The sequence below is a fragment of the Polypterus senegalus genome, chromosome 14 (genome assembly GCF_016835505.1).
Source record: "Polypterus senegalus isolate Bchr_013 chromosome 14, ASM1683550v1, whole genome shotgun sequence".
Lineage (NCBI taxonomy): Eukaryota > Metazoa > Chordata > Cladistia > Polypteriformes > Polypteridae > Polypterus > Polypterus senegalus.
In genome coordinates this window covers 118,416,472-118,442,342 of record NC_053167.1, presented here as the reverse complement: position 1 = coordinate 118,442,342, position 25,871 = coordinate 118,416,472, and the positions used below count along the sequence as shown (strand labels likewise).

The following is a 25,871-nucleotide window of genomic DNA, read 5'->3' as shown; positions in this document are numbered from 1 at the left end:
GGAATAGCAGGCTGCTTGTCTTAATCGGCACATTTGCAGGACAAAAGACAATGACGGAAAGGTGGGCCGGATTTACGAGTTTTCTCGTAGGCTCTGGTAATTCTAGTGTTAAAACTAAGAACAATTTCTGCAGACTATTGCATAGAATTGATCTCTGTCCTATAATTTCATATAGTATAGCTCAAAACACACAGTGCCATAAAAACATTAGAGGTTAAAGAGAATGAGACCATGAAAATCTGTCTTAAAATCACATTTGAGTACAAATGGAATAGATCTGAAATTAAACTGAACTTACAGGTTGTTACCTTCTGAAAGTGAAAGAGACGACTTCTTAAATAGGATAAAGCATACTGATTCTGTAGGTTAGAGAAGCTACAGTTTTTGCCATATTCTAATTTGTATATGAGAGTTAAATGACTTGCATTTTATCAATAAAGCACTGAAAGCAGAGTTGCTCCTATTAGTTTCTGCTTAATATGTTTTTTCAGTCATGTTCATCAGCTCCTATGCTGAACATACTCCTTTATTTCATACATATAGCATGCTGTTACTACAGGTATTTCTATTTTTTCTCTATATTTTGTGCACAGTTCACTAATGCTTTCAACAAAAACATTAATGTTAAACGTGAAGAGTCCTTGCTAATGGTTTAACCATCTGATCTCACACAGTCTTTTAAATATGAAACAAAAAAGCACTGAATTGTAATCTGTAAATCTAAGGGCTAAAAATACAGCTCTTGCACATACGCTGAAAATTTGCAATTTCAAACACAGGGACTTTGGGAGCATGGCTGTGACAGATTATAGAGGTTCTCAGACTGCAAGCGGTAGGCAGTCTTCATTACAGAAATCTGTAATAAATATCTAATGTATTTCACACTATAGCTAGTCCCAGTATAAACATAGGTGTCTCAATTAGATTAAACAAGTGATGCATCACTACCTCAAGTGCTACTCTTTTCTAATTACTTGGCTGCAACTGCTACATTAATTTGAATTCCAATATAGCACATGAAATCTGTGACATTCATTCACAACCCGTGAACAACTTAGTAATGCTGAGTATGCATGGAAAAAAAACAACCTTTTTCTATGCAAGAACTATCTCTAGCAATTAGAAATTAAGAAAAATACAAGGATAGCACCCATCAGTGTAGACACAGAGTACTGAATGTAGGGGCCAGAAATTAAAGGAAAAGAACAAAGATCGTAACAGTTACAGAAGTATTCATTTCATTTCTATGGCACTAAGTTGCTGGTAATCTTACGTAGATTTGCTGAACTGGATAGCTTTAAGGGTGAGATGGAAAATAACATTCTGCATTACTTTTACACAATTTTTAACAAATTTTAATACACAAGCATCAGCTTCCAAATATGAATATATTTAATCCATACAAGGTATTATTAGTACTGTAAAATGAGTTCATGTAACATACTCTAAAAATAGAACAAAGACAATCAAAAATAAAGTTAAAAACAACCTCTGATATAACACAATTCCTACTTAAGTGAACATGAAGTCCTGGGGTCTCATTTATAAAACTTGCTTATATTACATAATAATATTTTACTTGTGCTTGAAAGGCAAAAAAAGACATACAACCATAAAACATTTATAAAACAGTATGTACACCATATGACATGCCCAAGTTACTTTATACATCTTAAATCAACTTAACTATTAACACATGCACGTGATTTTAGCTACTTCCCATCACTACCTGTCAGTAACCATACCAATACAGTGTGAATTGACGCAGGCTGCATGTGCAGAACTGCAAGGTATTTAGAACATTCTTATTGAATTGGTAAATAAATAAAATCATTTTGCCAAGTAAATGTTAATGTTGTGCTGTATACAAGTTTTCTTTAAATTCTATGTGCAATGTCCGAACATCTTTGAATTGTCCTGAGGCCATTTGTATTTCTGTGCTATGTTGTGAAATGCTTCACAGAGCCATCTGACTGTGGCTAGCCTTTCTGGGGCTGTACATCAACAATGTGCTCCCTACCAAGTCCAAACACTGCCATCTTTCTTTTAATGAACCAATAGTCTGTTCTGTTGTTGTTATTTATTTATTAGTCACCTTTGTTTAAGGCATCTTATGAAGCAAGTAGTAATATGTAATTTATAATACAAGGGGTGTTCAAATATAAAGAGAAATTTATGAATTATGATGTATTTATTGAATACAATGAAACGACTTCGACGCTATTTTTCTATGTAGTCTCCTGCCACTGCAATAAACATGTTCCAGTGCTTAGGAAGCTTCTTAATCCCCGAAGATCAGAAGTCTTTTGACTGCATGTTGAACCCTCCTCATTTGGCTTGAAGTACTCTCTCCCCCCACAAACATTCCTTAAGTGGACCGAAGAGCTGATAGTCCCTCTCTGAATGACTTGTACCAATCATACACTCTAGACTGAGAGAGAGAGTCAGTCATCCCCAAACATGTTTTTTTAAGTCTTGAACAAATCTGAGACGAAATGACTCCTTCATTTGTCAAAAATTGAATAATAATGTGCTGCACAACACTACAGTGTACCTCCTGCTCTGACATGTTGATTACAGCTGTCAGGAAGGGGGAAGAGCAGCTAGTACTACTAATGACAAGTTCATAATATGCTTGTGTTTGTCCAATGAGTCAAGTCTGCCTTGCACTTTTTATAAGAACAGACCATGAGAATGCCTGTTTATAATTGAACACCCCTTGTATATATTGCCACAACATTATAACTGACAACAGGGTCAGTAAATTACATTGAATCTCATGTTACAATGGCACCTGTCAAGGGATGGAATATATGTCAGGCAGCAGGTGAACAGTCCATTCTTGTAGATGATGTGCTGGAAATACGATAAATGGGCTAGCGTAAGGAACTTGGTGATTTTGACAAGCCAAATTGTAATGGCTAGGTGACTGGGTTAGAGGATCTCCAAAATGGTGGGTCTTATGGGATCCCAGTATGCAGTGGTTACTACATACGGAAAATGATCCAAGGAAGAACTACTGGTGAACTGGTGACGGGATCGTGGGTGTCGAAGGCTCATTAATATTCATGGGGAGCAAGCCTGTCTGGTCCCAAGTAAGAACCACTGTAGCACAAATTGTTGAAAACTTTTGGTCATGAGAGAAAAGTGTCAGAACACACAGTGCATTGCAGCTTGCTGTGTAGTTGCAGACTGGTCACAGTGCTCATTCTGACCCTTGTCCAACACCAAAAGCACCTACAATGGGCATTTTAAGCGTCATAACTGGACAACAGAACCATGGAAGAAGGTGGCCTGGTCTGATTAATAATGTTTTTTTAAGGTCTTGTAGATGGCTGGGTTAATACGTGTTGTTTACCTTGGGAAGGGAAGGCAGCATGATGCTCTATGGGAAGAAGGCAAGCTGGCAGAGGCAGTGTGATGTTGTGGGTAATGTTCTGCTGGGAAATCTGTTGAGTCAATGACATTCAGGGGGATATTACTTTGACACATACCACCTATCTAAAGATTGTTCCAGACCACGTACACCCCTTCATGACAACAGAATTCCCTGATTTCAGTGGCCTATTTCAGCAGGATAGAGCATCCTGAGCCACTGCAGAAATTGTTTAGGAATAATTTGAGAAACATGACAAACAGTTCAAAGTGTTGACATGTAGAGCTGCAACAACTAATTCACATTATCGATGATAATTGATTATTAAAAATGTTGGCAATGATCATTTTCAGTGATTAGTTAATTACATCATTAGGCCGAAAGTATGTTGTGCCACGTAATTGCGTCCCAACAGTAAGCAAGTGACAGAAAAGACACAAGAACACAACGGAGATGCACAAACATTTGAACAGGACACACCGTTACAGGTTCTATGGCGTAGGAAGACTCGCCATCATCCCCGTAAGCTAAATGTTTGTTCAGCATTATGTGATACAGCTACATAAGACGGTGTTTTCTAGGAATGATATGACTTTCAGTTTGAAGTGAAGAATAATCTGAGTTATAGTCCAGCCCCCTGCAATAAGAATAAAGCAGTAGAATATCTGACAAAGTTTTATGAACGCGAGTAAAATATGTGTCAATAGCCACTAGGTAGAAAACACTCAAATTTTTACTTGCCATATTTATTTATTTTACATGGTCACCCTGTCAACTTATTGTACTGCATTACACACTTGCTTTCACATGTAACGTTAGTGTGTGTGAGCTTACAGAAACGGTTGTTAAGAAACTTACATCCCTGTCTGAGCAGAAAACGTGAAACTGACAGTTCTAGACTAATTGGGTATCAGACTTTAAATGGCTTTTATACACTCTGGAGGAAGACGTGATAATGTGCAAGTGTTGCTGTACCAAGCCTACTGTAGCTAGTAAAACAGATTTTGTGTCAGGATTACAGTTTTAAAACTTTTAAATCTAAGAGCAAACGACATGTAGCATGCTGTGACAGTGTGTTTGCTGCAAGCAATGTGCTAAAGACTCTGCGGTGGTAAAACTCTTCAAGACACAAAAAAGACAAATGATGATGATGTGAAATGATATGATCTTTCAGCTAAAATAAACTCGGCATATTACATAACAAAGGAAAAACTTTGCTTTGCTGCAAAAGAAAAATATTCTGGACATTTCCCCAACAAATGACAAGTAATTTCAAACATAACTGCAAAGTTTAAAAAAAAAAAAAATGAAAAGTCATGATGGTTCAACAAATTCTACAATAGTGGAATATTGTGGAGGTCAGATATTTACATGATGGTTTGCTAGAAAACCCTTTTTCACAGAAACTGAAGAAAAAAACAATTTAAATTACGTTTAATTTTGAGAGAGTGTTTAGTGTGATTCTGAATATACAATATATAATGAGTGTGTGAATTCATAAGAAAAATTGCATGTTTAGTTATTGAAAACTATTATTTTTTAGGAAAATGTGTGTGTTCATTGCACAACCAGAGACTGAGGTGCTACTGTTTTATTTATATTGATTGTTCTTTATTTTCAGTGTATTATAAATGTTATATAAAAACCTATATTTTGTTTAAAATATCTACAAGTAGTTCATTTAAAAACTAAATTTCTGAAAACTTTATACAAATTTGTTTATTTGGTGAAAAGTTCCTATTCATGAATTTTAGCCAGATGAATCAATCATCAAAATAATTGTTAGTTGTAGCTCTATTGACATGGCTTCCAAATTCCCCAGCTCTCTATCTAATGAAGCGTCTGTGGAATGTGCTGGAAAAACAAGTCCAATCCATGGAAGCCTGACCTCACAATTCACAGGTCTTAAAGGATCTGTTGCTAATGTCTTAGTGCCAGACACCACAGGACACCTTCAGAGGTCTTGTGAAGCAAGGTTTTTATAGTTAACGAAAACTAAAATCAAAACTGAAACTATTTAAAAAAAAAAAAAATTTTGTAAACTGAAATGAAAAAATAAAACTAAATGAAACTATTAAAGTAACTGGAAAGACAAACTAAAATAAAATAATTTACTAAACAATTTTAGTTTTCGTTTTTGAATTCATTTTCTTGCTGTTAGTTTTTAACCCTTATAACATTTAACTCTAAAACTGAAAGCCATCCACCACGAGCCACCTGCACATATTCATCCAGTGATTGGCGGCTGTTCACACAGCATTTGCAGTGACAGAGCTAGCTGAATACGTGTGTAAAGCGCATGGAATAGAAAGCGATTTACTTTCTTTGCACTTGTTGTATATCAAGCTATAATTCAAACACCTGAAATCGGAATGTGCTGCTCAACAAAAACTTTACTGTATAGACAGAAAAATCATAAGTAAATAACGTTTCAGTTTATTTCTCAGGTGCCTGCTTTTTGTTGACAGTAATTCACCTGCCACTTCGTTTCCAGAAAAACAAACACGGGGGTTGGTGAGCGAAGCCCCCTAGTATGGCGTAAAAGAAAAAATACTTGTCATAATTACAAGAGAAGTTCTAATAAAATGTTTGCTTATTAACAAATTTCAAGGCTAACATACTTAACAAGGTTACACATGAAACGAACAAATATGGCTCTTAAAGGAATACTCGACCCAAAAACATTTTTTTTATGTTACCCCATGTATTTTGTTAGATAAGGCCAACAAAAGTTTGTAATCTCATGTTTCATGAGAACGAGAGAAAACATGTTATAATTTAATTGAACCCAATTGTGACCAGTGCTGAGATAATATTTTAAAAACACTATAACTATGTAGAAGCTACAGTATATTCAGAACTCTGCAGCTAGAGTCCTCACCCACGCAAAGCGTTTTGCTCACATCTCCCCCGTTCTCTCCCAGTTTCACTGGTTACTGGTTGCATCAAAGATTAAATTCAAGATTCTGCTTCTCGCCTTCAAAGCCCTACAGAACCTTGCCCCCTTCTACCTTGCTCAGCTCCTAGCTCCTTACACTCCTCGCTCTCTCAGGTCCTCGAGCTGTAATCTCCTTATTGTCCCACGCACAAGACTCTCCACCTTGGGAGGCAGGTCCTTCAGTGCTATAGCCCCTCAACTCTGGAACTCTCTTCCTCAGTCTCTCCGAGATTGGTCCTCTTTCTGCAGTTTTAAATCTCAACTGAAAACTTTCCTCTTCTATGAACGTTTGTCATCTGTGTAATATTTTTTTTTTTATTACTCTGTATGTAAAATGACCTTGGGTTTGTGAAAGGCGCCCAATAAATGTAACAATATTATTATTTAATATAGTGAAATTTAGGATTAATGGACAGAGATACATACTGTATCTACCTATCTGTGCATCTATCTGTAAGAGGGATAGATAAAATGTATGTATGTGTGTATGTATTAATTTATATGATAGAGCAATGGAGGGTGAAATATCGATTTATTTTATAAAGTCTTTTATACTGCTTTAGTTTGTCTATTTAAAAATCAGTGTTCATTGTACTCCTAATATTGACTCCAACTTGTTTTTGGTAAAATAAGTGGCATAGATGAAAGCTTACCTATAAATAATTTTAACTAATTTCTGAATAACAGTTCTTATGCAAATTAACTTTGAAATTGTTGAATGTGTTTGTGAAGTGAATGTTTTATATACAATCTTACATCTTTTTATTGTTTTTCTCTTTTAGCTGAAACTGCAGATTTTAAGATTGATACCATGGGTACCTACCATGGTATGACACTGAAGTCAGTGACTGTAAGTATATGTAAACTAATCATAGCTTAAAATGATTGATTTCAGTTAATTATTTATGAAGCACAGTGTTAGATTTCCTTCATGGCTCATAGTTTCTTTTGTCAAAGTTAACAATTTTCCTTAAGTTGTTTGAGCTTATTGTCTAGGTCAGAGGTGCCCACACTTTTTTAGCTTGCAAGCTACTTTTAAAATGACCAGGTCAAACTGATCCATCTACATTAAAAATTATATATCATTCGAAGTCTGAATCACAATCTGATTTTATGGGTGGTTACCTACCAGATAACGGATGTGGTTGGTCTGCAAGTCGGCAGACATGCGCCACGGGTGCCCTCTCAGTTGCGAGAAGCAGATCATAGAATGTTGCATAGTTAACTGTCAAATAATGCAAAGAGTATGCAACACGTGTTTCGCCCTATTTTGGGCTCATCAGGCGTACACACTCCACTGCGCCCCTCTTCGGGGATCTAACCTCGAATGTCAGACAAACGCACTTCGACTGTGACATTTTGAGGAAAAAAATCCTCTTCCAACTCCACATCCAGCCCATACCCTCCCTAAACAATCTATATATATATATAATTCACTAAGGCAAGACACCCATGGAAAGCACGCCAGAAGGGGCGTGGATTCACTAAGCCGCCGACAAGTAAGATGCCCATGGCGCACACAGGAAGGAGCCATGCCCACCAACTCGAAGACCATTGGATATGACGACAACTCGCAGAACCACGCCCACCAACTCGGATATGATGACACAGGAAAAATGGAGTCAGTCTGTCGTAGAGGCCACATGCACCTCTGAGCCACGTTGACTGTTCATAGAGGCATGTTTCTCACGGAAGTGAATCGCTATATGCAGCGTGTAAAACAGTTTGCGAGGGGTATCCCATGGGATCCTTAAAACAATCCTTTAAAACTGAGGTTAGAACACAATGAAGGATGCAGTCTTTAAAAACCAATGAGCCCTGTGCCTCTGTTTCATTACCGTCTCACCTGCTTCACCAATGCAGGCCCTGCAACAGTCGAGACGCTCTGTCAGCAGCTGACCTTCTCTGTGCCTGACCGGTTCACACAGAGGCAGCGCAAGAGAAAGCCGCGCCAGAGACAGAGAGAGGCACACACAGGCAGCTGGTGGGTGGGTCTCCGTGAGTTTCTCTTGCGGGCGGGCACATGACCAGGCTGTGTGTATGCTTCGAGAACGAGGGTGGATGCGGCACGACTATCTAAGAACAGGCATGTTTGTCACGGATGTAAATCGCTGTATGCGGCGTGTAAAACACTTTCCGAGGGGTTTCCCATGGTCTTACAGTTGGTGGGCGGGTCTCTGTCAGTTGCTCTTGCGACCAGGCACATGACCAGGCAGTGTGTATGCTTCGAGTGCAAGGGTGGACGCGACTGGACCATCTAGGAAAAATCATGTTGCGGATGTACATCGCTGTATGCAGTGTGTAAAACAGTTTGTCACAGATGTAAATCGCTGTATGCACCGTGTAGAACAGTTTGCGAGGGATGTCCCATGGTCTTACAGTTGGTAGGCGGGCCTCTGTTGGTTGCTCTTGCGAGCAGGCACATGAACAGGCAGTGTGTATGCTTCGAGAGCGTGGGTAGACGCGACAGCACCATCTAAGAAGAATCATATTTGTTGCGGATGTGAATCGCTGTATGCAGCGTGTATAATGCTGTATTGTATGATGCCCTCTCCAGAGTTGCATCCTTTCATTCACCTACAGTCGTATCCTCAAAACCAAGCCCATTTGGATAACTCTGTCTTTCAGGAAGTTTTCACCCATCAATACATAATTATGCGGTGTATGCGACGCCCCGGGTTGGCTATTTTTTTTTAAAATCCCTTCTTTAGTCGATATAAATTGGAAGGCTAACTAGATCACATCCGGAGGTTTGCATTAGCTCGCGTGTTTGATCGTGCGTCCGGGATGACCAGTGTGTGAGAAGAAGAGAGATCTCAGACTGGCCTGTATGTCAGTCAAGAGGCAAATGGCATAGGGAGGATATATGATAAACTATCATTTAAAAAAATTTTTTTTTTTAATGCAACGCGCTCGTCCTGCACTACCTTTGCGATCTACCAGTCGATCGCGATTGATGCATTGGGCACCCTTAGTTTTGGTTATGCATTGACTATGAAAGGTGCAAAAGGTTGTTGGATTGACAAAATGACATTGCTTCTCAAACTAACAAGTACAGTGACATTTAAAAGGCAGCCTTGTTTGGTGGGTGAAATATTTTTTAGCAAACATTTAGTGGTAGCATGCTATTTTTAAATTCCAAAACGGTGCAAAATATTCCATATTCTTCATTGTTAAAACATTTTGATAGTGATTACAGGGCCATAGGTGCCAGCATTTCTTCTGTTATATTTCATATCTTAAGGCATTAAATGAATCTTTGGTCAATAATACCAAACTTTGTATAGCTTAAGCTAAGTGCAAACTGTTTGATAACACAACATATGTCAGCAACGTTTGCAGTTTTTTGTTTTATGTGATGTAACTGCAGGTTATGGTTTGTGATTTCTGCTGCTTTGGCAGACTTACATTTTCACTGTAGTGTATGAAATTATACTACTGATTCAATAGAAGCCCAACTTCATATTTCATGTGTGATCAATAAAACACAAGCACTATTGATAAACATTTCCATGCACATATTTAGATTAAGTTCTTGTTGATCATGTAAACAATGAAATAATGCCCAAGCCCACTCTTCTGTTTCCTGGTGTTACTAATGTCTTGAATAGGGCAATAAAAATCTAGAGGTTCTGTTAAACTAACTCTTCAGCCACAGTAATGATTTCTATGCATTATAAAAGTGTCTACACATTCAGGAAGATGGATTTAGTCAATCCACTTCATAAAACTAAACTGAAACTAATCTGGAAATGAATTGTCAGGTTGAAATAATATATTAATAAAATATTAATAAAATGAAAGTACAATAACCTTGTGTTTACCACAATCCTGAGGGTAAGCTGTTTGTGTGAGGTGCAGATCCCATTTCCACATCACATGAAAAAAATCTGTTGTTTAAAAAAGGATATTTAAAGCATTTAATGAAACCCCCACTTCTGTTCTTTATCAAGGAACATCAATCAATAAAGAGAACAGAGCATTGTTCAACACATTTTATCTAGCATCAGAACCTAATGATTATATTACAGTTTTAAAACTTTTTTTTGTGAAAACAGCATCTTATTAGTTGTGTTGCTAGTGTCGTCTATATTATGTAAAAATGTACTGTACATCTAACGCAATTGATATTTAACCGACTTTCAGATATATTCAATGAAATATTTTTTATTTGAAACTTTCAGACCTCAGCTATTGATTCAGTTGAGAGACTACTGTTAGATGTTTGCAGCTCTTTCTAGAATTTCAAATGAAGTCAACAGAAAGAAAGCATGGTCACAATGTGAAACTGTGGGGACTTTTTGCTTAGACATTGGTTTGTTATTTTAGTTTGAAATGGCAAGTTAATGGACTTAATCAAATATATTTCTCAGTAGGTGGGCACCTTTAAATTTAGCTAGGTTTATATATATTTTGCCTTTAAAATCTCTAATATGAGCTGGCTTATTTTGGGGTTTGTTACATCATCATACTTTTAATTGTAGTAGTCAGATCTCTACAAACATTAAAACAGAAATATGTGCCTACTTTGCTCAATCATAAAACTAATTTAAAATCTGAACAAATTATGTTCTGCTGAAATATAGTTTTTAATTAAGTGTGTTTTAATGAACAAGGAAATAGTAATTCCAACAGTTATAGAGAATATTTACCTTGCTGAAAGTTTATCAACTAGGAACAGTTCAATATATGAATGTCACTTGATTTTAAAAGCAGGAGGCTTAAATTGCAGGAGTCGCCCAAATTAAAAAAACTACATTTGAACAAGATTGTCATACATTTTGACTTTACCCTGATGGTTTTTGAGTAAATAAGTGTTTAACTAAAATGATAGAACTTAATGGAGTGTCACTGGAATATTTATTTTAATAAATGGGAGATTTTAACTGTTTTTTACTGAAAAATGTTACACAGAAGAAGTGTTTATTCTTAATATTGCTGTGCTGTGTAGATCGAGGAAGAGGTTTTCAAGAAGCTTCAGGTTGCACTGGAAAGACTCTGCTCCAAATATTTGTCTGTTTTTTTTTTTTTTGTTTTTTTTTAATACGGGGTTCTTATAGATAAATATATACAGTGGTGTAAAAAACTATTTGCCCCCTTCCTGATTTCTTATTCTTTTGCATGTTTGTCACACAAAATGTTTCTGATCATCAAACACATTTAACCATTAGCCAAATATAACACAAGTAAACACAAAATGCAATTTTTAAATAATGGTATTTATTATTTAGGGAGAAAAAAAATCCAAATTACATGGCCCTGTGTGAAAAAGTAATTGCCCCCTTGTTAAAAAATAACCTAACTGTGGTGTATCACACATGAGTTCAATTTCCGAGTATATATATATATATACATATATATATATATATATATATATATACATATATACATATATATATATATATATATATATATACATATATATATATACATATATATGTATATATATGTATACATATATATATATATATATATATATATATATATATATACATATATATATATATAATATACTTATAGTCTAGAATAAAAGTGCACTTGTTTTTTATTCTTGTACACCAACATATGTTCCTGTATTTGAGCGACACAGGCATGCTCAAAAAAATAGACGTGTAATGCCACGAAAAGTGCACGCAGGCACTTCAGTTCGCAAGCATTGGTACGAGAATGCAGTCACAAGTACGCTGCAGAGCTACAGCGCATCTTTATGTGAAAACAGCATTCTCAGATTGGGGGTAGGGAAGGATCCTGAACACGACTGAGACTGAGAATGAAAAGTGAATAAAAAAAAAACAAACTAACCTTTACAAGTATCATAAATTACATTGGCTGTTACACACTGAAATCAAATGCATGTTTTTATTCTAAAATATTAAGAATTAGAGCGGTTTACTTCTCAAAACTGAACCATGTGGGATCGAACTCATGACCTTTTGGATACTAGTCAGCAGCTGATACCATTACGCTATCGTGGCAGCTGTAGTAAATATGTGTCTATGGCATGCTAAGGTGGCTTTATTCTGCAGGTATATTTTTGAATAAAAGCATACTTGTTCTGTTATATTTATACCTTTTGTGAAAGTGTTTGATATTTGGAGTTCAGGCTTCATACATTATATAGTTTATGCTTACATTTTGTCATTTACTACTACAATATGACAAACGTTTCTGGTTTAAAAATGTGTTTACACGGATTACTGTAGAAACGGAACACACGTGAAATGCGTGTGTTCCAAATAATGATCTATTATTTCCACTCTAAAACTCCACTTCACTCCCAGATAATCAATCAAGGCATGAGCTGGGAGAAGTTTGTGCACATTCTAAGTCGGTGGGGGGATGGAATAGCCGGCTGCTTGCAGCCTGATTTTTATCAGCACATTTAGATGACAAAAGACGCTGGTGGAGAGCTGTGAACGATTTTAAGAAGCGATTTAAGGTGGGACGGAATTAAGAGTTTTTTCGTAGGCTCTGGTAATTCTAGTGTTAATAACATCTTTGTTTTTCACAATCGTAGATACTGTCGTTCTCGGCAAATGGTATGCTACAGCCATGTCCTGAATATGCATGCCACCTTCATACTTTTCAACAATCAATTCAAATTTACATGAAAAAAACACAAAATCACGTTGTGACGATGCAGGTTTGCTGTATGCTCCTATCTGCTGCCGGGGAGCCCTTGAATCCTACACCGTCGGTAATGTGCCTCGCTGCTAACCTCATCGGTAACAACAAAGCAAGGGATGGTGAAAAAGTGCAAAGTGCTTTTATTAAAACAATTAACAAAACAAGGTGTTCAAATTAAAGTGCAGTCTCCAAAGTTCCAATAAATAATCCATAAAACCAGAAGTGAAACGTGGAAGTTAAAAACAATAGAAAAAAGTCTTCTTAAAAACAACAAAGTTAAAAGCAGGAAGCATTCTTTTAAAAAAAAAAAAAACAACAAGAAGTCCGGTGCCTGCTTCCCAACTGGGGAGTCGCCCTACTTGCAGCTGACCTTCGCACTGCCTGCTTCAGCCACTTCATCCATGCACGCTCTCGCTCGCTCTCTGTCTGTGTCTCTCTCTCTCTCTCGTCCGTTCTTTCTTTTTCCTCCCCTTCCAACTCGCGCTTCTGTTTATCAAGATAAGCAGCCCTCTCTCTCTCACTCACTCACTCAACCTCCCGTCTTTTTTTCTTTTTACTCCCCTTCTAGCTAACTCGCGCTTCTGTTTATCAAGATAAGCAGCCCCAGGAACAATCATGAATGCGGACGGTCCCTCACAAGTGCACTTTGGTGAGAAACGCCCACGTCGCTAATTGCCCTGACAACCTTCAGCCACATAACCACCACCGGTGATTATTTATTTTAAAGCTGGACTTTGACAGGAGCTGTGGACCCGCTATATCACACACGTGAAAGTTCACAGAGTTATAGCGCGGGTTGTTCACTGAATGCTAGCAACTGGCGCACTAATGCTCGTGGGCAGTCGTGGCTTTGTCTCGAGAGAGGTTAACAAGGTTAGCACGCGAGTCGTATTCCAAACAAAGGTCGTATACCAAGCAAAATTTTTTATGTCCAAACAGGACGTATACCAAGTTGGACTTATTCCAAAGCAGACGTATACCGAGGTACCACTGTATTGCTACTACTTCTGTTCAGTTATAGCTTTTTGTTGTTTTTTTTTAATACATTTTTGATGTGCCTGTGTCAGATTTTTAAAATGGTAGCAATGAATAAACATTACTTGTTTTTAAATATATTAATTTCTGTAAAAATTTAAAGTTTGTCATTACCTGCTGGCTTACCACCTGCTGAACATGTCTGGCCCAGCTAAATTTCTTGATGTGAAAATCTGGCACAATTGAAATTGTAATTTAATTGCCCTGCTATAAACAAAAAAAAAAAGAGAAATGAGAAAAAAATGCTTCCTGTAGTAATATTGGAGACCAAACTGGATGGATGGCATCTATCAATAAATATTTGTCCCTTGTTGGATGCCTTGTACACTCCCACAGCTACCAGTTTCTCAGAAGTCTTAGTGTCTGTAGATACAGATAAAGCTTTCAGTAGAGCAGAATGAGGGATGTCTTTGCTGTTTCTGTGCATATTTCGGTTTGGTCCAGATGTCTCCTGGATCAAGTTATTTAACTTGAATCCAAAGGCCTCTGTGTGAGTAAACAATATGAACTCAGATTAGATTAGAGCATTGAAGCTAACAGGTTTGCTCACTATTTCCTTTTCGCTGACACTTGGTTGAATCAGAATTTTTTTTTGTATCCATTTGTCAGTTACACTCAATAATTACGGAAGCCCTTTGGACACACACATACCTATTCATTCTCTGTTGGGTTAACTTAGTGTCTCCAATCAGAAATATGCTGCTGATTTAAAAATAATATTGTGGACTGCATTGACATGTCAATCTTTCCTCCTTGTTGGTCAAAGTACAGACATAACTGACACAGCTCTGTTATAGTTTTCATTTAGGGTTTATATCAGATCTCTCTGTTGCTCAAGAGCTTTTGATTATGGTGAAGTGCAATGCATTACTACAGGAACAGATTTATTTATGAATCCTAAGAATGGAAAGGCCGTTGGTCCAGATGACATACCTGTTGAAGTATGACTGTGAAATTGTGTTATATTGGACATATGCAGAGGAGCGATGCTCTGTATATTGTGAAAAGGATGCTAAGGATAGAGCTGACAAGAAAGAGGAAATGAGCAAGGCCTAAGAAAAGGTTTATGAATGTGCTGAGAGAGATGTAGAGGGCAGGAAGATATGGAAGAAGATGATCCACTGTGGCAGCCCCTAACGCGAGCAGCCAAAAGAAGAAGAAGAAGAAGTGATAATCATTTGTTTGTTACTTAATTAGAAAACAATCCTTGCTAATAACAGATCTTTTTTTTAATTTCCTGGCTTTCTTAGTGTTTTAACTCTGTACTATCAGGTCATTCTTATATCGTAGATTGTTTTCTTTGTAGAGAAATCATCCAAATAATTACAATTCTAAAATTGATAGGTAATTTTAATTCCCTTACTTTTTTGCTGTTCTGTTTCCTTCCATGTATTTTATTAAACCAAATAGTGCACGATAAATACACACAGGTATAAATGGAGACAAGTTAGATGGGAAATTACTGGTTCCTTTGTCATTTGCATCTCATTGCAAATAAGGAACAATTAAAAACAGTGAATTCAGCTATTTAAGATTTAAATCAGCAATTAAGGGTTTGAAATCTTAACAAGTGAGACAACTAAAATGAAGCAGAAAAGTGTCACTTGAGCGATAAGTACTATATCAGCAATAATTGACTTCTCATTAAGCAAATGAGTTGGAGCAAAACCTGTAGCCACTGTGTCCCTCCAGGACCAAGGTTGCTCATCGCTGTTGTAAATAAATTCCTTAACAGCTTTTCATTAGCTATTCAAGATGCCATAAGACAGGTGAAACAAGTTGTTTAGGCCACATATGTTCATTAGGAGGCGTAATGGAATTGTAGTTATAGAATGTAAGTTTAGATAATTATTCTTTAGACTCATTTGAACTACTACAGCAGTAGTTCAAAGAAATGCTTGGTGTTGCAGAAATGCTAGTTTGTGGTGCACTAGGTGAAGAGTATACTATATTACAGTGCTTGTGGTTAAAGCTATTCTGTTCAAAATCTATTAATTGAGAATAAGGCAGTGCTGGCTGTCACCATATTGTTATTACTGATGAGAGTTTTCTGAAATAAAGTTTATGATCTCAAATGTTACAGCCACTCATCATTATTGCAGCTTGTAAAGCATGCCTGAAAGTGATTTGTGTGACTGGATTGGCAGTTTTAGGCACATGTAAGAAATAGGTAGTTGGTTCTCATCTGGTCTTAAAACAGTCTGAATTATTTAAAGCTTGAGCTCAATAGGGCAGTGCATGTGGCACAGGAATGATGGTGTATATTTACTTCAGTGTGTTGTATAGGTTTTGTAGCTTTTGGTGTTGAGCATCTGATGCAAATAGCTCCTTATCTTATCTCACAGATGCTTGACTAGGGTGTGTTCACTGTCATCTTCCTGGAATTATTACAGTATTTTCAAAACTGTTAAACAGACACGGGGAGGAACAGAGACAGGGAAAAGATACAGAATGTCTTCATAACAGCAAATAAAAAATCATAAAAATACGTATGAAATGTTTTAAAGCAAATTTTGATATTGAAAATGATGTCTATTATATTTATATTTACTTATTTGGCTGACACTTTTATCCATGATGACTTACTGCCTTTGAGATACAGTGAATTACATTTTGTTTTATTTTTCCAATAGGAGCACAGACAAGTCAGTGACTTGTGGTTGAACAGTACATTGTCAGTAGTAGGACTGTTGCCTAATGTCATTAATTGCTTCCTAGTTTTGTAGCCTCAATTGTGGGCTTGTTGCTTCATTCAAGGAACTAAGACCTCAAGACCATTTTTAAAATTTGAAGCATAGTATTTTATACCCTTATGTAGTCTTAGTTATGTTTCCTAGTCATACCTTATATGCTCCTTCTTAGGTGACTTCATTTCAATTTTAATATAAAAGAAGTATTCAATCTAAATGTAAAATGGAATCTAGAAATAAAATGTAGGAACAGATTTTCCACTTTTGACCCTGCAAGCATACTGATAGTAGTTGTTTTACACCGACCATTGCTGCCTTATTTTAGTAGTTTTATTTAGTTTTATGTATTCAGCAGCTATCCTTTAGATTAGGTGTCCCAAATACAACGCACTTATCATGTAATTGCCTGTGTAATTATAGAGTATCTATATGTTATTACTGTATACTTACTGTGTAATACAGTGTAATGCTATAATTAAGTACTCAATTATAATTGTTTTTCCACAATTTATATACATATGGTACGTACTTATAAAATTGTGGGCTCCTGCAACACCTTCTCCTAACTTATCCCCCTTACACTTTAAAGGCAAAGTGCTTAATTTTCTGAACAGCTGGACTAAAGGAGGAGCTGAAGATCAGTAGTTGAACTTTGCTTTCTTTCTGGGTTGACACACAAGTGGATACTTCATGTATTGTTTTTAAGCAAGGTATCATTTTGCCTGTAGAGACAGCCTGCACATTTGTATTCTAATTAGCACAGCTACGATGGCTGGGTGATACGGAGTCTTTGTGATTCATGGTGTTATTTCTCTGTTCAAGATAGTTTAAGAGTTACAATCAAGAGTACAAAAAAGTTATGAGAAAGTCAGAGCAAATAAATGGCAACCATTATACCTTATCCATTGTAGGAAGCGTAGCATTTAGGTGTGTTTGAAGGCTGTACAGACACTGTAGCCCTCAATGTACTGAGTTCAATAGGTAGGTTATGAACAAAAGGCTGACAATAGGCCTGGGGAGGACTCTAGTCTATCACAGGGACAACTCTTTTTCTCTCTCACACACACGCACACACACCATATTCATAAACACTCACAATTTGTAAGTGCCAGTTAACATAACCTAAATGAAGAAATAAATAAAACATTTCTGATTTATTCCTTCTGTGCTTTTACATGTCTGGCCCTAGTAATTTTCATGAAATTGCACTCATAAAGTTATTCAGTGATGACAAATATTAGGGAATAACAGAAATGAAAGACAAACATTATTACAGCAAGTATATGAATATCGGGTGAAGGTGGCACTCTAATGGTAAATTTATAGGGTGGCCTGATTTTCAAGATCCCCAACTGGGACACTTATGTAGCATGTATGCACATGCATAAAGCCTAATCTCATAGTGCAGGCTTTATCTTATCATCAGAGAGGGATCAGGGCACAATGGAAAAAAAAAACACTTTCACAAACAAACATATAGGATTGCATAGAGTGCTTGAAGTATAAACACGTAAATCCTGGTGTGCAAATTTTAAAGAAAATGTTGTTAACATGAAGGTGTTGCAGAAACATGCATGCGTCAGCGTCCCCTCCCTTTACCTGCTTGGCCCAGGTTAGATGGTGAACTGCTGGTTCTGTTGATGCAAGTCAGGATGGATCCATGCTTTCATGTTGTTGTGAAATTCTGACCCTACCATCCGAATGTTGTGGCAGAAATTGAAACTCATCAGACCAAGCAACATTTTTCCAATATTGTATTGCCAAATTTTAGTGAGCCCGTGCAAATTGTAGCCTTATTTGCCTGTTCTTAGTTGACAGGAATGGCACCTGGTGTGGTCTCCTGCTGCTGTATTCCAGTGGTTCGATGTGTTGTGTGTTCAGAGTTATTCTTTTACATACATCGATTGTAACAAGTGGTTATTTCTGTTTCTGTTGCCTTTCTATCAGCTGGAACCAGTGTGCCGATTCTTCTCTGGCATCAACAATGTATCTTCGCCCTGAGAAGGGGCTATTCACTGGATATTTTCTCTTTTTGCTGACCATTCTCTGTAAATCCTAATAATGGTTGTGCATGAAAATCCCAGTAGAGCAGTGGTTTCAGAAAAATGCAGACTTAGCTCATCTCCTACCAACAGCCATGACATGTTCAATATCACTTAAATCACCTCTGTTTCCCAATTCTGATGCTCGGTTTGAACTTCAGCAGGTCGTCTTGACAGTGTCTACATGCCTGAATGCATTGAGGTGCTGCCATGTGATTGGCTGCTTAGATATTTGCATTAATAAACAGTTGAACAGGTGTACCTAGTAAAGTGGTTGGTTAGTGTAGTATACAACGATGTTTTGTTTCCATTTAATAATTTTACGGTTAGGGCAATCATTTTAAAGTACAGTGTGACAAGTGGACTCTTGTTAGTCAGAGAACCTTTTCATGGATCAGATGTTCTTCGTGGAGTTTTGAGTGACTCGATCAATTAATAATAGATAGAAGAGTACAATGTGTCTGGCTTTACTAGTGGTGGAGCTTTGTGGAGCAGTGACAATTTATAGCCAGTTTTTCATGGACTCACAGTTAGCAATAACAGGGTTAATATGCTTACCATACTTGTCTTTTTGCAGATTGGCATAAAATGTCAATGGATGGGTGCTAGTATATGGGAAACACAGCCTTAAAACTTTGGGAAGAGTGAAATGCTAGTGTACTGGTTCTCTTCCGTTTGTGTTCAAGCCAAAGGAAAGACTTAAAATATTTTTTGTCCTTACCTAAGTTCAACTTGCTGATTGGCCGCTAGCACAAACGGCCCAAGTGACAGCGAGTAGCTTTCTGCCAGCGCATGCAGTCTGGTGGGGTTTCATTTACATGCATTCACTATCAATTGGAGCTAGGCGAAAAAGAGGAAAATGTGCAAAAAGAAGTTGGTGCATCCACTGCCGAGGTAACATTGAAACAGTAAGCTAATTTTTTAGTTTAAGTCACACACAGTGATTCTCAATTTTAAGATGTTTGCAGACACTCACCAATACTTTTCAGTGGGAGATTTTGAAATTTTAAAACTCGGTTACTGAGGAAAATGTCTAGAACACCTCACTGAAAATTGAACTGTCCCTGACAAATTTCCTTGAAGGGTAAGTGTTTGTCATTTTAACAAAATTAGTCCACCGGCAGCCGGGTTGTTTTGTTCATCATATGTGAATACACCTAAAAAGGAATTTCTAAAACAGGAAAAAATGCTAAACTTTATGGTTATTTTAAGCATGCTTAATTTAGGAAAACAAGATCCTATGTGATGCTAACTTAAGCAAGATTTAATGTTTCATGTCACATTTACTCCACAAAGCAGAACTAAACCAAAAGCCTATACAATTGCACATCTTAAACTTTGAAGTATTTTTTTTTACCTTCAGCTGTTAATTGTTCAGTTTACATGGTAGACTTAGAGAAACTAATGCAAACTTTGTCAAGGCAGAAAAAACTAACCCTGTGACATGGTTCTACTTCTACTGAGTGATTCTGCGTTTAAACCAATAGTGCAGTTATTAGGGAAGTACTATGACAGAGTAGCAGAAGCACTAACTTTTGTGCTTTTTTGACAGTGTTTGACAGCTAATGATAAAATCAGGCAGCTTATTGTAAATGGACAGCATACAGAAAAGTTTTAGTCCATCAGTAAGACATTGGGGCTTGTTAAATTTACAAATCTATATTTTGCACAGTGTACAACAAGAACTAAAACTCCCTCTTAGTCTTTAACAGTGCATGAATATTTACTATAATTTAACCTATAGTTTGTTTAGTTATTAAACTTACATTTTCATTGTGCATACTTTTTCTCATTTTTGTTCCTAATTATATGTTGCATTTATAATAAAGAATTTGAGTAAAATAGTTACTGATTGTCAGAACAGCTCCTGTAGCAAAATAATTTATTTTTAAATAAATAAAACATGTAAACATCAAAATATTATAATGAAATTAATTTAATGTAAGTTGCTTTTTGTTGCTATTTTAAAGTCTTTCATCACTTTCAGCTTATTAAAAGTTTGTGGAAGAAAAGGATCAGCTCATTCACTGACAATTTAGGTGTCCAGTTTTGCTGCCTCTAAGTTTGCTTTTCGTATTAGTTTCAGGACAAATGCTTCCCTGTTGATTTAAGTGCTTACAATAGGCAAGACATTAGGCCAAGACACTGCATCACAAGAAATGTAAAGGCTATTTATTTATTTTTTTTTGAATGAGGATATTTTGTATGCCCACTGTTTCCTACAGTAAGTGTATAAAATTCTCAGCAACTAGTACCTGTGCTAAGCCATGTTATACAAAAGTATAATGGTGGCTCTTTAGTTTTTAGGAACTGCAAAGCACAATTCTGCTTTCTTTCAGTTACTTGTAAGAAATGCCAACTTTTTTTCTAAATTTAAGTTCCGTTTTTCACTGCAATACCAGTAAAACCACAAATGTTAACATTGGGCAGTAAAACATTCTGTTGTATTAGGAGATCATTAGCTTAAGTAGTTAATTTCCTTGAAAAACTGTTGATGTTAAATTAAATGCACAATTAAGACTGGGTCATTTTTAGAGAATTTCCATCTGCCAGCAGAGAATCTGTGATGGAATCTGCCATCTGTTTGAAAATGGCTTAGGTATTAACTTAGATGAGTTGCTGGTCATTCGGCAGCTTAAAAATAATGTGAATACTTCCTTACAAAATCACTGTTAACCGGTGTCATGCAAATATAAAATTCTCCACTGTTTTTAGTCAATATTATTATTATTATTATTATTATTATTTATTGGAACTACACTTAATTAGAATATCCCTTACCACAAGAAGATTTATAAACTCTCCAACACATTTTCAGAAGGATTCCCAAAGCCAGTAACAGGCAATTTGAAAAGCTATAAAGGTGAAGGGATAAACTTTTACTCCAGCAGTGTAGCATAGAGTTATCTGTCTGCCGAAAGTGTGCTATCATTACTTCAATTAACAATGATTACTATAAAACTATTAAACCAGGATTTGTCCTAATTTTGGACTGCAATTATTAATTTATTTGTGCTTTTCAGCATTGTATCTACACATCAGGAGTATAACAAATACTACAAATGTTTACTCAAATAGAAGTGTTATTACTAAATTTTCTTAAGTAGTAAAATATACAACATGGAAAGTACACAAGTAAAAGTAAAAAGGTATACTCGAAACAATTACTCTAGTAAATGTACAATTTTGTTACTTGAGAGAGAGAAAAACAACTTAATTGATAAACATTCTGATTGACATTGGTACATTGGTAAGCATAAGCAGGCCATAAATAAGAATACCACAGATTTTATTGTCTGAAGCGGTATTAATGTCATATATTTATCAGCCATAATGTTAAAACCACCTGCCTTATATTATGTTGGTAACCCTCATACTGCCAAAACAGCTTCTGAAGTTGTCCTGTGGTATATGGCACACAGAAGTTAGCAGAAGTCCTGTAAGTTGCAAGGTGGGGCCTCCATGGATTGGGCATTTTGTTTATCAAGCAAATCCCACATATGTTTGTTCAGACTGAGATCTGGAGAATTTGAATGCCAAGTCAACATTTGACCTTTTTGTCATGTTCCTCAAACCATTCCTGAATAATTTTTGTAGTCCTGATGGGTCTGCAACAATCCTTAGTTATTTGGTACATGTCAAAGTAACATCCACATGAATGCCAGATCCCACATTTTCTCAGCAGAACATTGTTCAGAGCATCACACTGCCCCTGTTGGCTTGGCATCTTTCCATAGCGCATCCTGCTGCTGTCTCTTTGTCCACGTGAATTGAAAGAAAACATCATTCATCAGACCAGGCCACCATTTTCCATTGCTTAATGGTGCAGTTCTGGTGCTCATATGTCCATTGTTGGTGCTTTCAGCAGTGGGCAGAAGTCAACAAGGTCACTGCGACTGGTCTGTGGCTATGTCCATTCTGTGTGTGTTCTGATTTCTTTCTCTCATGGCCAACATTTTTCAGCAATTTTTGCTACTGTAGCTCTTCTGGGGGATCTTACCATATAGGCTATCCTTTGCTCCTCCCACACATCATTGAGCTGTGGGCACCCACGATCCTCTCGGATGGTTACCAGTTGTCCTTCATTGGAAAACTTTTGTTAGATACATTACCACTGAATACCAGGAAAACGCCACAAGACCTGCTGTTGTGGAGTTGTTCTGAACCAGTTGTCTAGCCATTACACTTTGGTCCTTGTTAGTATTTCTCAGATCCTTCTGTTTGCCCATTTTTCAGGTTTGTTGTCTGGATATGCTGTGCATCAACTTGTATATTTTTCCTCAGTGACTTTGTAAACTGAAATAAGCTTCATATTTTGTTAAGGCTAGAATATTTAATGCACACCATTGGTGCCTCTACCTGAAGAGGGCATGTGGCATCATTGGTGACTCCTGTCAATTTAGCCATTGTCTGTTTACCATTTTACCCTCTGGGAGGCAGAACAGGATCACCAACATCCTCGGGAACAACTTCTACCCTGTAGCTGTCACTCTGCTGAATTCGAAATCCAAGGGCTAGGATACCTTCTTTCTCTCTCCCGCCCCTCCCCCCCATCTTAAAACCATACATGTGCAACCTTAAAGTCTGTATATTCATATGTTAGCTCTCACTAAAAATTCTGTATATATCTTTGACTTACTTTTGTCTGTACAAATCACTGCTGTATATTTGTATTTATGTTTATCTGATTATTTACAATTAACTACTGCTGGAACTTCAGGTTAGATGCAAAACTGCACTTTGTTGCCATGGTATTATACTGTTTTCAGTGACATTAAAGTCAAATCTAATCTAAAATTTCATTTTTTTTAAATATTTTTTTCCTTGGTTTATAGTGCTGTGTTCCAAAAACATTTTCTCTTTTGACCAGAAGAAAATGTAACATTCTTTGTTTGAGCTGCAGCTTAAACCACTAATAACAAACAATTAAATGTAGGGGTGGACAAATTGTAGACAGCTTGGGACTACAACTTTTTAATTCTAGACAACCAAAGTACAGATTCTCAAAGACCATCAGCCTGCCAAATGTTTTGGGATTTTGATCAATGCAATATTTTCCTATTCTGCAACAATTTGTTATAAACAAAAGACCCAATTCCTATTCTACGATCTTAACCTTTTTTGAGAAAATGTTTTTGTATAAATTGGGAAAAGACCACACATCAACATGATAAAGTCTTCATTTACAAGAGTGCTTTGCATTGTGTACAACAAATATATTGCTATAGAAATTTGCTGTTAACCCTTTACACTGTATATTAAGCCGGGCTACCAGAAAGCCCAGCAGACCACCATATCTGTTTACAATTTGTCGACCCCTGAAATGTCCTCTTGCTAAAGTCTGTCTTTGTACTCTGAAAATAAAAAAGACATGCTTTTAAGGCTTATACCTAGATTTCTTTCTTAACTGTCATTGTTATCAAAGCAAAATCCAGCTTGTATTAGTTTTTGACTGCTGCTTCTGCCAGTCTGATTTTTCTCTGAAAGCTTTTAGTAGCTGCACTGTAGGAAACAACTGGTTTGCTGGCAGATAACTATTTAGAAAGATTATGCCACTTGGATATGGCAAGGATTAATGTCCTCATTCCTGTCTAAATATTTTATCATTAGTTTAATCTATTCCTATCTTGAGGTCATGTATATGATTAAGGTTAACCTAAAAAAGGGCCATGTGCAGGTGTTGCTGCATCAGAGAAATCACCTTTTTTGAAAAGTGCTATTTCAAAATGTGTATAAATATAAATTAAAATATTGGCATTCTACAACTTGTTATGAAACAACATCTGTTAATGCTGCACACATTTTTTAATATAAATAATGTTTTTGAAAATTCAATGTATACTTACTAAATCAAAATAAAAATACATCAAAGACAGCTTAACGTTTATTTTATAAGAACTTGCCAAAGCCTAGTTGAGCATCAGTATTAAAAACAGGATTAGATAATCTTTATTTGCTGGCCTAGATAAAACATGTATCCCTGGGCAAAACACTATAGCTCCTAATCTATAAATCTGTGGTGGTCATAAAAATGCTTTTTAATCTCTAATACTGCTGTAGTTGATTTGCCTGGTAGAGATTTATACTAAAGCCATATTTAAACAACATCTACACTAATTGGGCAGTATATTAGATACACTATATTTATATGGACCTGTTCTCTCATACATTCTATTGTATGGGTTTAACAAGGTATTGAAAGTGCTGGAGTGGACTGCTGGCTTATGACATCTCTGCTGTGTTCCATAGTTGGCTGCAGTTTACCTGACCATTGAATACTACTTCAAATGGTTAGTTTCTTCTCACACCATACGGTGTAGTCCATGAAACTCGAGTCTAAACCAGAATGGTACCGGTTCAATTCAACCCACGGAAGTCTTGAGCAAGCCATTTAAGTTTTCTTGTGCTTCTACTTGTGAAAATATTCAGTGCAAAAAAAAAAAAAAAGTTTACTTGAGATTTTTGCAAATGTATTAAAACTAAAAAAAAACTGAGAAATCACATGTACATAAGTATTCACAGCTTTTGCCATAAAGCTCAAAATTGAGCTCAGGAGCATCCTGTTTCCCCTGATCATCTTTGAGATGTTTTCAGTTTAATTGGAGTCCACCTGTGGTAAATTCAGTTTATTAGACATGATTTGAAAAGGCACACACCTGTCCATATAAGGTCCCACAATTGACAGTTCATGTCAGAGCACAAACCAAGCATGAAGTCAAAGGAATTGTCTGTAGACCTCCGAGACAGGATTGTCTCGAGGCACAAATCTGGGAAAGGTTACAGAAAAATTTTTGCTGCTTTGAGGGCCCCAATGAGCACAGTGGCCTCCATCATCTGTAAGTGGAAGAAGTTCAAAACCACCAGGACTCTTCCTAGAGCTGGCCAGCCATCTAAACTGAGCGATCAGGGGAGAAGGGCCTTAAGTCAGGGAGGTGACCAAGAACTCGATGTTCACTCTGTCAGAGCACCAGAGGTCCTCTGTGGAGAGAGGAGAACCTTTCAGAAGAACAACCATCTCTGCAGCAATCCACCTATCAGGCCTGTATGGTAGAGTGGCCAGATGGAAGCCACTCCTTAGTAAAAGGCATATGGCAGCCCACCTGGAGTTTGCCAAAAGGCACCTGAAGGACTCTCAGACCATGAGAAACAAAATTCTCTGGTCT

At 36.7% G+C, this 25,871-nt stretch overlaps 1 protein-coding gene across 1 annotated transcript in view; it reads left to right on the top strand.

Annotated features, from left to right (window-relative positions):
• Window positions 1-25,871, top strand: part of cdc73 (cell division cycle 73, Paf1/RNA polymerase II complex component, homolog (S. cerevisiae)) — a 342,051-nt gene that overhangs the window by 120,306 nt on the left and 195,874 nt on the right. The window contains exon 10 of the mRNA XM_039734564.1: window positions 7,097-7,164. Coding sequence (XP_039590498.1) covers window positions 7,097-7,164 — 68 coding nt within the window. The remainder of the gene's footprint in view (window positions 1-7,096; window positions 7,165-25,871) is intronic.